This window comes from Sciurus carolinensis, chromosome 3, assembly GCF_902686445.1.
Source record: "Sciurus carolinensis chromosome 3, mSciCar1.2, whole genome shotgun sequence".
NCBI lineage: Eukaryota > Metazoa > Chordata > Mammalia > Rodentia > Sciuridae > Sciurus > Sciurus carolinensis.
Genome location: NC_062215.1, coordinates 68,724,895 through 68,742,396, shown reverse-complemented (window position 1 = coordinate 68,742,396; position 17,502 = coordinate 68,724,895). Strand labels below are relative to the sequence as shown.

Below are 17,502 nucleotides of genomic sequence, written 5' to 3'. Positions count from 1 at the left end.
ATAAACCCAGTGACTGGGGAGGCTGAAGCAGGAGCATCACAAGTTGAATACCAGAGTCAGCTACTTAGCAGAATCCTGTCTGACAAATACAAAGGTGTGTGTGGTGGGGGTGCACTGGGGACATAACTCAGGTATAAAGCACACCTGGGTTCTAGTCTCAGTACCATAAATAAGTAAATATAATAAAATGAAAATGAACAGCTCTAAAGTTAAATGATTCAAATAATGATAATGCATGAATAAATAATAATCTAAAAATTAACTATCAGAGTAAAATTCTTAGGCATAAAAATCAGTAAAAATAAAGTAACAGCGATGAAATAATTTTAAAATATGCATATAATAAAAAATGACTTTAAAGCTAAAAAAATCAGAAAGCGTACACCATTTAAAGGGCATAACTAGATTTTAGTGGGACAGTGGCAGTGCTTCCCTCTGAGCTGTCATAAGGTTCTCCCTCTGCTGATGGACAGACTCAGTCGCAGTCACAGAAGTGGTCATGAGAGAGGTGACCCTATAAAAGTGGGGAGAAGGACAAAGTCAGGAAATCTCCAGAAAAAAACTTGTGTGTTTTAGCATTTCACAGGAGAGATGGCCATGTAAAGTTAGGAAAACAACATAAATCATATTTATCTCTAGGAATTTAAGAAAACAAATCTCAGATTAAAAAAATTATCCCAGTACTGTGGTTGATGCACACCTGTTTCCTACAGACTTAGGAAGTTGAGGCAGGAGTATCACAAGTTCGAGGCCAACCTGGGCAACAGTGAGACCCTCTCGCAAATATAAAAAGTAAAAAGGGCTGAAGCTGTAGCTCAGAGTAAAGCGTCCTTGGGTCAATCCCCAGTACTTAAAAGAGAAAAAGAAAATTAGTGGTTTTACCGTAATAAAATGATAAATGCTTTAGGAGATATTCATCTCCTAAATGCTTCATCTGGTTTAAGCATAACATTACATAGTGTATATACTCATTGAAACATCATTTTACCCCATTAATATTGACAATTTTTATGTTTTATATCCTGTTAAAAGATGAATTTAATCATCAAGCAAAAATACATCAACTAATTAAGTAAAATTTACCCAGAGAGTAAAAAGGGGAAAAAAAAATTAGCGACAGAACAACAGTATGAGGAGAGGGAAGGAATAATTGCAGAATAACACCACCGCAGAAAATGAAAGCACTTCTCTATACACTTCATGTACTACAATATATTTTTTTTCAAAAACAAAGTGCAAGGCATAAAGAAAGGATAGAAACCAGGCACTTTAATCCCAAGGGAGGCTGAGGCAGGAGGATTGCAGATTTGAGGCCGGTCTGGGCAATTTAGCGACACTCTGTCTCAGAACAAAAAAATAAAAAAGACTGGGAGAGTAGTTCAGTGATAGAGTCCCCTGGGTTCAACCCTCAGTACCTTAAATAAAAGAAAAAGAAAGAGAGAAAGAAGAATGTGCAAGATATTAACTGACACCATAAATCAATTAGAAAAACTTAGGGGGAAAAGTAATAACTGAAGAATGAATAAGAAACATTGGAAAAATCACTTCAGAGAGTTGGGTATGTAGCTGAGTATTAGGGTACTTAGCATATAGGACGCTCTAGGTTCCTTCCCTTGCAGAAAGAAAAAGAGAGGTGGGGGGGTATTAGGGACTGGGGCATGGAAAGGGAGGGGAAGAATTGAAAATGAAGAAAAATCACTTCATAAATGAATTGCACATTAAAGGAAAATAAGGGAGAAGTGTTGCTTTATGAGAAACGAAAAGTGAAAGAGAAGAAAACGTTTTAAAAAAAATTAAGCAAGAGGCTATAAAGTTTTGAGAGGGAATGTCAAAATTGATGGATAAGCACAGAAGAGAAAGACGAAAACAAAGACACAAAAAGTCTACTATAGTTTGGATGTAAGATGGCCCCCAAAAGTTCATGTGTGAGACAATGCAAGAAGGCTTAGAGGTGAAATGACTGGGCTATGACAGCCTTAATCCAATCAGTGAATTAATGCCCTGATGGGATTAACCAGGTAGTGACTGAAGGTGGGGAGGGTGTGGCAATTGTTCTCATGAGGTGGTTTAGTCTCAGCAGTGAAAGAGTCAACTGAAACAACACTGGGGCAGCTGTGGGGACATAAGCATTTATAGGTTTTCTCATTCCCCTCCCACCTACTCCATACCCATGTCCCCTTTTTTTCTTCCTCATCAGCTTTTACTTCCCTGATCCCTTCTCCTGAGTTTATGATGGAGAATTCCTGGAGCAGGAGCAGATGACCCATGCTGCATGTCCAGGCTCACTCAGTGCAGGGAACCTCTGTGCTCAGGTCAGGGCCAGGCTTCACAGGTCTTCTCCAGCAGAGTGGGGCCTGGATCTTCTGACCCCCAGCCCAGATCCCTGCCTGGCACTTAGGGCTGCTTCACATAATTTGCTGTTATAGCCTAGTATTGAGAAACCAGGGCAGTTCTATGAAAGTGAGCAAGGAGAGCCAGAGGGAGATTTTATAGACATTGAAACCCACTAATGTCAACTGCCTGGATGAGACCAAGTCCTTCAGGATGAGAATCATAGAAGAGAAAAAAAAATGAATGGGGAAGAGTGACAGAGGGAATTTATGAATAAGGAAGAGAGTGAATGAAAAAGAGACAGAGGGATTAAATTGCATGCTGCTTGCTCTCTCCGTGTCTGCGCCTGGGAATGACATGAAGTTGTTTAAGGACAATAGTCCCATATTGGGTAGATAGCAGCCCCTCAGGGGAGCATCTGTGTGGGTGGCCATGTCCTTCCTTTGCAGTGTCTAGCACAGTGGACGCTGGCACTGAGGGCTGATGAGCATGCAAATGGGGGTGGAGTGACTAAATGTTTTATTTCATTGAAACAGAGATAGATCTCATGCCCACTAGGCAGAGACAAGGAGGGCGTATCCTTTCCTGACCTCCTTGCAGCATCCTGAGCACAGATACAAGGGGCAGGCATTGTAAGGTCCTGAGGACACTTGAACAGTAAGGTCAACTTCTAGGACCTGTAGGAATTTCCAGCAGGAGCCACTGAGCAGAGGTACAGAGCAGGCTGGGTAAGCCCTATGCTGGACACAGCCAGAGCAGAGGGGAGGAGACATTCCCTGTCATCAGTAACTGTGAATGAGAATTTCAAAAGCCACATAGCTTAATGTGGGGCTCATAGTCTGGACACAAGATTGGGGGGTCCTTCTTATAACTGAGCTATACCCTATAGAGGTGGATTCAGCAGAAGTTTTTGCAAGAGCTGAATATACTGGGATGAGCAACGAAGAGGAAAGACATCAGCCCTTACAGGGTTTGTCCTTGGCTAGGATTCTGATACCGCCGTTTACCGGTGACAAGTTCTGCTCCTTCTAATGTTGAAGATTAAGCACTAGAGAAGCACACCAAGGCAAGCATATTAAGCAGGTTTATTTAAAGGGAATAATACAGACTTCTCCCGGCAGGGAGAAGGGGGCCATGGCTGATGTTCTAAAGTCCCAAGAAGTGAGCACACCCTACATCTTTTATAGGTTAGGGTCTCTTGTTCTCCAGTTCTCTCCCCCCTTATCTCTCCTTCCTGCCTACATGACTAGGCCTGGTTTTGCATTAAGTGAGAAACCATGGGCAGGAGGAGGGCCAGGGTGATTCAGGCAGATAAGGGCCCAGGGGGCATTAATTAGCAGCTCCTTGCTTGCAGTCCTTGATAAAGGCAGGTAAATTTGGTAATCAATGGACTCCGGAGATCCTTGATGTTCCATTCTTCCAGGGGCAGTCTCCAACTTCCAGAGGCAGATGGCTTCATGGCTTCATTTCCTCGAATTGACCCGATTTCCTATTTCTACACTAACTATCTGTCCTTAATTCTGGCTTCAATTCCTGCCCCTATGATGATACAGTCCTGGGAATTCCAATACCATTTCAGAGAAACTCTCAAGCTGATGCCTTCTGAACCCCAAAGGAAGCAGCAACATCTGCTGACCCCTACCTCCCATTTCCAAGCTCATCCTGATCCCAGAGTCCCTCACCCCTTCCTTCCATCCCAACTGAGATGTGCTGCCAAATCTGCCCTGGTTGCAGGAGGACATGTCCCCCTTTAACACAAATGTGTTTGTGGACCAGACAATTCTCCTCCAACCATGTTCGGATGAGGACTGGATGTCAGGCAATGTTCAGAAGCAAGTAGAGTAAAGTGGTTTCTGTCCCAACCTGGGAGGGAAACAGCCTCAGAAATTGCTAGTCCCTGTCCAAGTCTGCAGTCTGTCCTTACTGACTCATCTCCTGGTCAGTCTGCACTGGAGAAATAGAGGCCTGCCTTCTCCACCTCTCACCAACCTCCGTCAGTGAGATTAGCAGGGTTACAGGAACATACCTGCAGTGTGTTGCAGGTGAACAATGAACCCGGAAGGAAGCTCTTCACTCCAGACTTGTAGAACCCCAGGCCACCTCATGCTCACTCAGAGGGAGCACAAACATCATAGTCACAGGCAAAGCTGGGCTCAGGAGATAACACTGCACTGATTCTCCTGATGATGAGAGCCCTCCTGCTCCATGGACTGGATGCCCTAGTGTCTTCCTCTGACCTTCTAAATCTTTTTCCTCTTAGGGCTGTGCCCAAGGACAGGTGCCAGTCTTTCCCAGAGAGTCCACCATTGCCATCTCTGAGTTCTTAGAGCCTCTTTGTGGGTGTCGCTCATTTTTACCCTTAATCATCTTACCAGGGGGCTCCTTAATCACCATGAGGATAACCCACAGATGAAGGGTTTTTAGGATGATCTGGCCATGGCAAAGGAGTTCTGGAATGAATGAGTGACATTTTTCAATCCAGCAAAACTTTTGTGTTCTGTGGAGGAAAATAATGACAGCTACAGGACAAACGTTCTACTCAAACATGATGCTTCTTACATCAATAAGTGTGACCCTAAAAGAAGTTCAAACTGTAATTTGTCCAATCCTAAACATGCTTACCCTGCCTTTCCCTATCCTTCCTATAGAAACCAGGTCTTGTCAGGACCTGGAGATGTACTTCTGTGATAGGATGCGTGCATAGCATGGGTTCCATCCTCAGCACCAAAAAGTAGCTATTACGCATGTTTTCCTCTCACTCCTGACTGACCCCGGTGGCACTGCATGGAATGCTGTGCCTCTTACTACCAAGGCGCTGTGAGTATTAAAACTTCTTCCAGCACTGGGTACAGTGGCGCACACCTGTAACCCCAGCAGCTCAGGAAGCTGAGGCAGGAGAATCACAAGTTCAAAGTCAGCCTCAGCAACTTAGCAAGGCCCTAAGCAACTTAGCAAGAACATATCTGAAAATTTAAAAATTAAGAAAGGTCTGGGGATGTGGCTCAGTAGTTAAGTACCCCTGGGTTCAATCCCCACTACAAAAAGAAAGAAAAAAATCAACTTCTTCCAGGACCTGGTGTACACACCTATAATACTAGTAACATGGGAGGCTGAGGTAGGAAGATGAAGTTTGAGGTCAGTCTCTGCAACTTACAGAGACCCTGTATCAAAACAAAGGGACAAAAGTGATAAGGCACTCCTTAGTTCAATTCTCAGTATTGCAAATAAATAAAAATAAAATATCTTCCAGGCCTTGGGGAACTCAGTGGTAGAGTGCTTGCCTAGCATGCATAAGGTTCTGGATGTTTTGTGTTTGGGATTTTTTTTGTTTTTTTGGGGGGTTATTCGTTTATTAACCTATTTGCAGTACTGGAGATTGAACCCAGAGGAGCTCTATCTCTGAGCTACATCCTGTCCTTTATTAAGATAGAGTCTTGCTAAGTCGCCCTGGCTCAACTGGAACTTGCTATCCACCTGTCTCAGCCTCCCAGATGCCCTTGATTTGGTCCCAGCTTTGCGAAAGGAATGAAGGAAAGGAGGGTGGGGGAAAATACCTGAATTCCATGAAAAGGTTGATCCCAGAACTTTCTTCCTGTGCGATGTAAAGCTATGTGTGCTGGAGTAGCTTTTGCAGACAACAAAAAATGCAAATACAACCAGAGGCTGGTTTTGAATGTCCCAAGCCGAGAAGAGTCAGTTTTCATAATGTGGCCAAAAGGAACAGAGGGACCCTTCAGCCGACAGTTCTTTGCTGTGCTTCTAAGGTAAACTCCAGTGCAGGAGCAGGCTGCCCAGTGTGACTGGTGTTATGGGGCACAACTTAAGAACAGACCGATCACCACTGAGAAGTCCAAATTTGAGAGTCTTTATTAAGGCGGCCGGCTGACTGTCACACACAATGCCCCAAAAAATGGCTATTGGGAGAACAGCCCCGACCATAGGGTTGTAGGGGTTCTTATACCAAAAATCACATTAATCATAAGTGTCTGTTGCTATGATTCGAAATTACAAACTAACATCATGAGATCATCCAGAGGGAGAAGTGAGTCAAATAACCCTTACCTAGGTACAAACTAAAGAATGGTTACTAACATCCACACAATCACTGTTCACATGGTACATTGTTTAGGAGCAATAGGAATCAAAAGAGAGCAATGTTCCTTTACATAGGAATTGTCATTCTGTATTGTTAAACATGTCACACTAAGTAACTGATGATGGGTACAGAGGTGGGGTGTTTCCATGGGAGAAGCTTATTTCCCTACATAACATGCGAGTCTCAGAGCAAAATGGAGTCAGTTCAGTCATTTTCCTTAGAGTCTGGCCTATAATATTCTCATGGAGTCAGATCTGTCAGCCCATCGCACTGATACAAACCCTACTGCTTCTCTTAGTGTTCTTGAGTGGCTCCCTCAAAGAGAGTATGTGTAGGCAAGAGGTGACAGATCCTGTTTTTCTAGAATGTTCCAGGGTAAACTGAACAAGATGAAGCAGGCAAGGAAGAAGTGGTTTCTACCACTGAACTGCATCTCCAACCCCTAACAAGAGACTTGGTGGGAAAGATAAAGAGAGGCAATAATCAGGGGAAGGAAGGGAGGCCTGTCACTCTCTGTCAGGATGATCAGGTCAGGCAGGGGTGTGAAAAGGCATATCACAGGCACAGAGGCTCAGAAGCAGGGTAGGAGGACTGTCTGCTCTCAACAGCAGGAGGCAAGTAGATAAGATCTGGGACAATTCCATGTGAAAATTTCAACTCAACGCTCCAGTTGCTCTTTTGTCTTCCAGAAAGTTTCTCCTTTTTAATAATATTCCTGAACACCAGAGGTGCTATTTACAGAGAAAATGCTTCAAGTTCTTCAAGTACTACAGAAAAAACTGCTGGCGTGGGGGGTTACTTTTTGTAACTCCTGGATGAGATTTTATGAACTTTGCAGAACTAAGTAAAGTCTTCTCAAGTAGGTGTTAGTTGGTTAGTAAAATGGATGGATGGGTAGATATAAATAGATGATAGATAGGTAGACTTCTATTTTATTGCTTATAATCAATAATTATGGGCTGGGGTGTACCATAAAGGTAGAAGGCTTGCCTAGGAAGAGCAAGGCCCTGGGTTTGAACCCAGAAAAAAAGAAGAATCTATAGAAGGATCTATAATTCAGTTCCTAATTTCTATTTAAAATGCAATTAGGTGCTTATGCCCGAAGTATTCATCCTTACAATGATTAAGTCTTTGTTTTCTTTTTACCACAATTACAGCCTCTCAAATGTGGGACTGGCCTCAGTTCAGTTTCCTAAGTACAGTTATTAAAAATAAGATGTGTTTCTTTTATCTCTGGTAATGGTTTCTCTGCACACTTGGAATTGGTGTTAAAAAAAAAAGACATTTTGTTAACATCAGTTTTACAAATGGCATAAACATATTCATTGAGTTTTTAGGATAAATGTGCAAAGTTTTTCACTTGTTTATTCCTATAATTCCTGTAATTACTAAACAGCAATAGAAGGCACTGCTTAGAATGTACTTGAAACAATTCGAAGACAACTTTGAGATAAAACATTACTGTCTAGAAATAATTGTTTCAAAATGAATAATTATTTTTCTCATGAACCAAGGAACTCTAAGTCAACCCTATTAAATTCTACCTTGTTTTATTTTGATGTCCATTTGAACATTACATTCAGTTCATTTTTTCATAGCCAAGAGTTGAAAAGGTTGAAAATGCCAATAAATTTATTTACAATATAAAAATTTTAAATACTGTATCATACAGGCTTATGAGCTAAAGTGGATTTAAGAAGCTGAACAACTTGGTGGAAGTTTCTTCTACTTGAGGCATGTGCATCTCAACAGGGATGATTTTTACAACAACATCTTCTTGTCTTGACCTTCCCTTTAAATTCAACTTAGAATTTTTTGTGTGTATGTGATGCTGGAGATGGAACCAGGACCGTGAACATGGTAAGCAAACACTCTGCCATTCAACTAAACCCCTAGCTTTACATATTCTAAATGAAGTTTATAAGGCTTATAAAATAGCAGTCTTTTGATCAGATAATTCATTAATTCAGGCTGTATTACCTATTCCAAAAGCTTTCTCTGTTTTGTTTTTCCCATAATGGACTGGGCCTCACGTGTGATAGGCAAGTGCTCAACCACTGAGTTATATCCCTAGCCCTTTTCATATTTTACTTTCAAATTGGTCTTGCTAAGTTGCTCAGACTGTCCTCAAATTTGCCATCCTCCTACCTCAGCCTCCTAGTAGCTGAATTACAAGTGTACACTAACATGCCCAGCTTCTTTTCCATGAATAACTTGGAATATCTACTTGTTCTCACTCTCCTGATTTCTAACTGTGGTCTCTGTCTAAATATGCAATTGACCAATCAGTGGGGAGCCAAAGTAGAGGAGTAGAGGATAGGAGATTCTCGGGTACCTTATGACTTGTGTGACAAGACAGCACTTTACCCTTCTTTAGTTCTTCCAAAGTTTTTTATACAGTTGGCACCTGTTTCTTACATGGTGCTGCCAGGAGACCCTTGTTGGGCCTCTTCAAGCTAAACTGGTTCCCTTCCTAGCCTTACTGGGTCTGCAGCTATTGAGGACTCTTCCCTTTTTGGAGATGTTGTGATCATCCCAGGAAGGGGCTAATTGTAGCTGTAGAAAAGGAGACTTGGGTGCCAGGCTATCTGCTTCCACAATCTCTCCCTCCCTTCTGCCTTTCTTTCTCTACTCAGGGAGCATCTTTAGGCAGTTGCTCTTAACCAGATCTGCAGCACAGGAGCACACATACACTGGACTGATGAACAAATGGATGAGATGTGCTGTTGGTGAGACATTGGGGATGAGGGCTGCTCAGAGAGCAGCTGTTATCTGGGAGGGGCCGTGTCTTTACGGTTAGTCAGACATATTCATCTACACTCTGCAACTATCAGAGAGGAATTCTGGATTCAATTGGCCCAGTCTGTAGTATTCACGCATGTCTCAATGCAGTCCTTAAAATAAGGCTCAGGAAGCAAGAAAGGCTCTTTCATATTTATTACACAATACAAGTATTCATCTAATGCTTCACTTTGTGTAAGAATAAGTAATTCTATTATTTACAAGAGAAAATTAAAGAGGATGCCCAAGTCCTGGTTTTCCTGTTGAAAACATAGTGGCTCTTGTTTAGTCTTCCCAGTTCCAGGAGGGAGCTTCTGTCCATGTAGAGACTCCTTCACAGACAAGGCACTGCAGGAGGGCACAGGAAAGCAGGAGGAGAAAACTCAGTATGCTACATATGCTTGGCCCATTGGCTCCTGAGGTGAGAAAGTATTTCAAATCTGAAAAAGAACAGAATATGTTGTTACTCACCTGGCTTAAAGGAATGAAATAGAAATGTTTGCACCTGTTCTTATAAAGGTGCTCTTTTGCCTTGACCTCCTCACCAAAATCTCTTGGGCCCTGCTTCAAGGCTGGCAGGTTGGGAGGTGGTAGGGAAGTGGGGCAGGAATCCGAGTTCAATGTCTTCTTGAGAGGGGATTCCATTGGAGCACACTGTTCAGGGACAGCCCTGCAAGAACCTAGCTAGGGGAGGTGCATCATTTAACAACTGGGGCAAGTAGAACAGGGTTAAAACAATACAACAAAATAAAACAGTCTTCAACCATCTGCTGCAAAGGTAGTCCAAGTTCTCCCCAGATTAGTTCTAACAATATTGCTTTGACTAGAGACCCAGTTTATTAAATAGGAGGATGCAGCAATCCCTAAAGTCACCATCATTCATTGGAACATTTGAGAAATGCTGGGTCCAGACCTCAGATGAAGACATCCAAGGTTGACTACAAATGTTTCTTTTTAATCTCTCACTCTATTGGTTTAAAAAAAAAAAAAAAAAAAACTTGAGCATATTCCCCATTCAGTGTTGGAAACAGTTGAGCATGCACAGATCTGATTTACATCTTCCCTTTCAGATACGAACAAGACTCACAGACATGATGAAGATCTCTGCTACATCTAAAGTCTAAAAAGAACCTTTTGATAAATACATATCCAAGATCATAGTCATTAGGCTCACCTGTTGGCCTGTTCATCCGCCTCCCCTTCACCACCATACCTGAGCACCTTGCTCTGCAGCCCCCCTCCCTATCTGTGTCTCTTCCACAACAGTCCTCACTCATCTGAACCCTAAGAGTCCCCAGTCTGGCTCTATCTGAGCCTGGGACTTCAGCCCTGGGCAGCTATTTCTGAAGTGATGGGGCTGGGCAGGAATCTTATAGTGATGACCATGTGAACCTGCTAACCCCACAGGTAAGTAGCCAATTACACCAAATCACTCTTATATCAAGACTGGGGCTGGGTGTCTGTGCTTCTCCCCAGAGCTGCTCAGGACATGCCAGCCAGATTGCCCCAGACAGGCACAAACAGTGAACAAGTGAGATGGACAAGCAGTGGCAGCAGGGACTTCCTAAACCTATTCAAGGGTGAGCTGCAGTGGGATCCGCCCAGAGTCCAACTCCAGATGGGACCATGGTCAAGTCTACTCTAGGCCTGAGTGCTACCTCCCTATATCACCCCACCTTGGATGAGAGGATTGTTCCAGAGTGTCAGATCCCTCAAACAGGGACCCTAACATCTGGACCCAGGTGATTTGACAGGTCCATACACCTGATTAGAAGCTATTCAGATGGTAAAGGAGTCAGGTAGTAGGTATATGATGACCTCCCGCTGGGAGAAGGGATCAGGTTGCCCTAAGGGGAGAATTCAGGCCCCCTTGGCTATAACCGCTTTTATACAAACCCCAACTCTGTTGTTTCAGTCTGCTTTGCGAATTTGTGAATAGGTTAGACTGAGATAGCTGCTTAGTTAGGGTCCCCAGTTGGAGATGTGAACACCATGGAATGTGCTCCCCAGAGGGCCTGAGGTCACCCATGAGCTTAGAAAGAAAAAATATTAGAATTTCCAATCTACATTTATAGAAAAATTTTAAAATATAAAAATATTTACTGTGCTTACTAAAATTGATAAAATCAATGATTGTGCCACTCTCCATTATTTTATGTCACACCAAAAGGAAACTCATCTACTGATGGATGGCTTATTACTGTGAACTGAGAGTATTATTGTGTATTTATTGAAAGGTCCTTCTCAGCTGGGTATGGTGGTGCACACCTGTAATCCCAGGAACTCAGGAGGCTGAGGCAGGAGGATCACAAGTTCAGCTACTTAATTAAACCCATAAAATGAGACCCATAAAACTGGTTGGGGATGTAGCTCAGTGGTAGAGTACCCCTGGGTTTAATCCTCACTATCAAAAAAATAAAATAAGGAAGGTACTTCTTAGACTTTAGACATAGCAGCGACCTTTGTCATTATGAGTCTTGTGCATACATGAAGAGGAAAATATAAACGAAACCAAGTTTGTGTGGGCTCAGCATGGCAACCGTGTCTCCACTGCTGAATGGGGAACATGCTCACATTATTTTTTACTGATGGAGTTTTTGGAGACCACAATGAATGAGGATAATATCACCTCTCGATTTGAGGGCCAGACCCAGCATTTCTGAAACTCTCTAATTTTTTGCTTAACTCCCTAGATTCCCCTGGGAGCCAGAAGGCTTCCTTTCCTGCCCTCAACCCAGAGAAGCTTGGCCATGGAATGATACCTGTCACAGATGATGTCCCACGAAAGCTGGACAAAGACTCAGAGTTGACTGGTTCCAGGACCTTTAAGGGTCAGCCTCAAGGCTGGGTCTGGTTCACAGATGTTTGTTTGCTTATTTGTTTTTGTTTTACCAGAAATGCATTTTTTTAAAATTGAGTTTACAATAAATAAATGTAAAATAAAATTGAGTTTGTAGCAGTGAGGTAAAGCTTGATCTGGCCCCACTTCACATTTGTGTTACTTATCACTTGAGTTTGCTATTTCACTGTGCCATTACATAGGTTCTAAATTTTAAATTAAGATTTGAAAAATTATTTCAGTATGGGGGATTGAACTGAGGGCCTTGAGCATGCTAAGCACATGCTTCACCAATGAGCTACACCCTCATCCCTAGAGTATTTAGTTGTTCTTGGTTTGCTTGTTTTTGCGCTGCTGGATATCATACCCTCAGCTGCCTGCATGCCAGACAAGTGATCTATCGCTGAATTACACCACCAGCGCTTCAGTTAGTTCTTGATGCTAATGACAAGTTCTTGGCTCTCTGCTTCATAGGTAGAAAATGCCATCCTGTTGGTCTAATTGAGGTGAGCTTGAGCTGCCTCAAGGTTTGAGCAAAGATCCCTTTTATTCTTGAACATGCAGGACATCAGAACATAGGGGGTACCCTAGGAGACCCTCAGCCTAAAGGTCCCTGAGTGGGGAGAAGGGCAAGATTTTGTGTCATGTTATTTATTCCAATCCCTCCCATGCATAGATGTCTTTTCCCACTATTAAAATGATATTGTGAATACAATTTTTCCTCTATCTCTCATATACTCTTGAAAGCATCATAAAAAGCCATTAAAGGATTTAGAACATAGTCACATTTTCAATATGCTAAGCAACACTATCAAAAATATCTTCATTCTTTTCCCATTGAGAATTAGTCTCACAGGAATGGGACAGTGGTTAAGAATCAGGGCCTACTTGCTAACTATGGGAGTTAACCTCTCTCTAAGCCTCAGTCTCCTTAAACATAAAAAGGTAGAATACATACTTCATAGGCTGTTATGAGAATTAGATGGGATAATAGGCATAAAGTGCCTGAAGTATGAAGAGCTAACAAATGCACTTATCACCACCATTATCGGACACCACCTCGCCATTTGATCACCATCAGCACAGCCATAACCACCATTGCTGTAATTTGCCTGAAGCGCAACCAATAGGTCAAACAGCATAATGGTGTTACTGTTCTTTCTGCCCCTAACACTGCTCTAAAATGAGACTGTACAGTACTATTGTATCCGGTTTTGATGAGCAGAAGTCACATTTTTAGAAGCCACTGTGACCGTACTTAGCAAAAAGACAGCAGCCTCAGTCCTAAAAGCTTCCAACAATAGAAAATAGTGATTAAGATAATACTGGAACCCAGTCCCTGACCTGATGATCTTGCATAGGATGCTGACCCCAGCTATAACCGTCCTCAAATTCCTGCTGAGAAACCTCTTGCAGGTGGAATCTGACCTCATAAGCCTGTCCCTAAAATGTATGTCCTCCAATCTCTGACCATAGTAGAAGCAGCTGGTGAATCAAAGGCATGACCCCACAAATGGGAGAGACCACAGAAAAGAGAGGGCTTTGGGGAAATGTGGCTTGCATGAAAGGGAGGGAGAGATGAATATGGTTAGAATCTCCCCCTCACTTGTAGGTGCAGAACTAACTGAGAAGGGAGTGGGTGGTGGGCCAGGAGGGAATGAGAACTGTGCCTTCATTAATAGAGTCCCTTGACTCCTGGTCCCACTCAGAGGAGAAGAGAGGGAGGTGGGCTAGAAGTTGCACATTCACTGGGTGCTTCTCCAGAAATGGCCCACCAAGGTAAGAATGAGCGGGAGAAGACAGTAAATGGAGTTGAAGGCTTTCCCTCCTGGCTGTCCTGGCAGGGTGGTTTGAGGAGGAGGGAAGTGGAATTGAAGGGCTGTGCCAATATTAACCACATGGCTCCACTGCTGGAGAAGCCCAATAGTTGAAAGCAGGAAAGGGGCTTTGGCCTTAGTTTCCTCTCTGGACATAACTGCACAAACTACCCAGGATGACACACGCAGAGGCCCATGACTTAGGTTGAAGGGTGGTGCCTTCACTGACTATGCCCACCACTGCTAATCCCCCTTAGTACCTATTGAAAAGCAGTACTGAAAAGAGACAGGTCCCAGGCTATTGGATAGAAATGGGGTGCCATCTCAACCAACTTTTACAGCCTGACAGAGAAGGGGAGCAACTGCCCAAGCCACCAAAGCCGAGGCCTGATCCCTTCTGGCTCCAGTGCCCTCTGGCAGGAAGAGATGGTGTTGATCAGTGTAGGGACATCGCCAGAGATTTAGTCAGCTAACCTGACTTCCAGGTTCAACTCTGCTTTTACCAGCTTGTCAGCTCTGGAAGCTCTGCACACTGTAAAGAACGCAGAGGTCACTGTTTGGAAATCATGTTAAACCCAGCAATCCGGATATAAGAAACTTTAAAAAAAATTAGTAAATAAAAATAATGATAATAACAGTTCACTGGCTAAGTCACAATGAGTGTGACTTCCTTCAGTGATGGACTTAGTTTGCTTATTTCTTGTCGCATAGGAAGCTGTTGTTTGAATCCCTACTCGGGGTGAACCACAAAAAAGGAGCAAACGCATACGTGTGTCAAGAGCTGAAGTTTCGGTTCCTCTTACCACAGCCGCCGAACGTCTGGCGGGGAAGACAGTGCAGGGCCCCAAAGACGCACCTGCAGAGGCGGCAGCTGCTGAAGGTCCAGGCTCCATGCACCAGGGCGCCACAGTCGCTGAGGAGGCGGACACCTGGCATCAATGCCTAGGCCCACGCGCCCTTCCCGCAGCGCCCCCTCCCGCCCCTTCCTTGGGTCGCGTCCCCGGGTCCCTAGCGCCCACCTGCGCCTCTGGTCGTGCTCGCAGTAGCGGCCGGTGAAGTGGGCAGGGCACACGCAGAAGCTGCCCAACACACAGGTGCCGCCGTTCCAGCAGCAGCGCTGTCGCAGGGACGCACCTGTGGAGGCGGGAGGCGGGTTCGCTCAAGCTCATCTCGGCGCACAGCGGAGCGCACTCTCCTCTTTGTCCCGGCGGAGAGAAAGCCGCACTCGTGACCCAACCCAGGAGGCAATAAAGCCGACTTTGGGCTAAGTGTGTTTGCTTGGGCAAACCCTGCTTGTTATTTTAGGGATTAAAAACAAACTACCCAGGGTGCAGGAGGTCAGCAGAGCCGGGTGACACACTGCAAATTCAATTTTTCTCTCTCCTTTCACATGTTAAAGTCAGGCTGTGGCTTTACTCGACAGGGATTGAGGACAGGCCTCCCAGGCAGGACCACCCACGGGGGTGGTGACGCCAAATCCACCGCCAGAGGGGCCCCCTGGGGACGCGGACACTGGAGCCCCGGAGTCTGCCATAAGCCAAAGCAGGGTGCACTGTTATCTTGGTTTGGAACGTTTGTCTTAAACACATTTAAATCACAATTCTCTGGACCTGTGGAAAATGGCCATTGGAGAGCAAATTAACGTTTTGCCAATGAAATTGTCAAACTTTTTAAAAGAGGAAACTTCTCACTAGGAAATATTTTTTTACTTTGCCGTGATTCATAACTTGAACATGACATATGTTCTCTCTGGGGTTTCTTATTTTATCCCTGATTTATCCCACGGGTTTTCGTTTTGTTCCGTTTTTCCAGTACCTATAGTCAGAGCCCAATGACTACCAAGACAAACGTTTCAGGGGTTGGGGGTGCCTATACTCACGCTCTCCGAAAGCTCTGGAATAGGGAGAACCCTGCAGCCACCAGCCCTCTTCGCTCCCATTCACCTCCCTGAAAGTACTCAGGGTCCAGTTGAGCGTTGTCTGCTGGAGTTTGGGGGCTGCAAAAATTTTTACTTCTTCTCTACCACCTTTATGTTTTCCTCTTTGATAGCCTTTTCAAAAACATTAAAAATATTAGACCAATTAGAATTGAGAAACATATTTTATGAAATAAAAACTGAGACTATGAATAAAAAGTGTCTTACTGTTTCCCAAATGGATGATCTGTAATGCCAAACCAATCACAAAAAGAAGCCTAGAATATTTGAAGAAAATTATTATTAAAGTTTGAAAAAGAGTGTAAGAAGAAATTCATATTATACATATAAAATATAATGCAATCATACATAACTATACAACATATTTAGCATAGTAAATGCAATCATTCTGTTATTTGTTTATTTTTACTAATGTTGTCATAGCTTAGAAAGATTTTGAGATGAAAGTTCATACTTCCTTTAATAAGAAGAAACAGTCATGCATGCATCGCAACTTATCCTGAGAATTTTAAACCCTCATCTAAGATCTGAATGACACTGTTCTTACCTGACATGGTGCCTCCAGGTCATTTTCCCACCGACTTGTCTGATTGGTATGAGAGTCTTCTGTCATCGATACATTGAAGATAATTTCCAAGGAAGTTGTGTCTGAGCAGTTTTTGCATCGGAAGGTATCTTTACTCAGAACATGGAATAGGTAAGTATGGAAAAAACAGGCATTTCCTTCCCTATCTTGACTAAGAGAAGCAGTGATGAGATCTTTGAGTTCTGCTGTTGAAGCCCAATAGGCAAGGGCCTGCTGTGACAGTCTGAAGGACTGTCCCTCAATGAGTCCTGGCTAGAAGTGGGTGGAGACATGGGCTGATTCCCTCCCCAGCAGTATTTGCAGTCCTAACCACAGGAGGGGTGGCCAAACCCTGGGGTAAAACATTGGTGACCAAGGTGACAAACCCCAATCTGAATTTAAAAAAGGAGATTTTCTATTCCATACTGTTTGTACTGGGAGCTGTGAGAGAGCTCAGCTAGAGAGGTGACATAACCAGTAGCTGGGGTCCCAGAAAGTCATGAATTGTGAGCATGAAAGTAAAGGGGGACATTTCAATCCCTGGTTTTTGAGATTCATTCTTACTTCCACAGATGGAGACTTTGCCCAGCTTGGTGGCAGCTGTTCCCATTTACTGTAGCATTCTGCTGGGGGAGGTGCAATTCTTACCCCCAGGTAAAAGGCAATGAAACTGAGGTTTCTAGAGGCTAAGCCCCTTGGTAGTTGATCTTTGAAAAATGCAAAATGCACGTATATTATGGGAAGCCCAGTGGTTATGGCATGCAGAGCCCCCTGTGCACAGGCAAAACTGCTGTACACAGTTGTCCGATGAGCCTACCTGAATTCAAGAAGGGAGAGACTTGGATGTCTCACCCAGCCCTTTTTGAGTCTTGGTATTTCTAATTTCCAAAACAGGAACTCTGGTCCTTTGGTCAGCACTATAAAACACTCCTTGGAAATCAGTGTGGCAAATTTTTGTGTGATTTTAATTGTAAAAAGTCACTTTGAGAAAAATCATATGCTTCTTTCAAAGTTGAAAGAGTCCTTGAGGCTAATTTGATTTCTTAGACATTGAAATGTTTTATTAGAGAGACTGTTAAGTAATTTTAATTATATGTAAAAAGTAAGTACATTTTATGACTTTAAAAGAAACTTCTC

At 43.4% G+C, this 17,502-nt stretch overlaps 1 protein-coding gene across 1 annotated transcript; it reads right to left on the bottom strand.

Annotated features, from left to right (window-relative positions):
* Window positions 1–9,493: 9,493 nt before the first annotated feature.
* On the bottom strand, window positions 9,494–16,370 carry LOC124979425 (cryptic protein-like). Its single transcript, XM_047543847.1, has 6 exons — window positions 16,348–16,370; window positions 16,008–16,057; window positions 15,744–15,914; window positions 14,884–14,998; window positions 14,668–14,777; window positions 9,494–9,648 (listed from the first exon to the last, which is right to left on the bottom strand). The coding sequence occupies exons 1-6, from the start codon at window positions 16,368–16,370 to the stop codon at window positions 9,494–9,496; spliced, it is 624 nt and encodes a 207-aa protein (XP_047399803.1).
* Window positions 16,371–17,502: the final 1,132 nt, after the last annotated feature.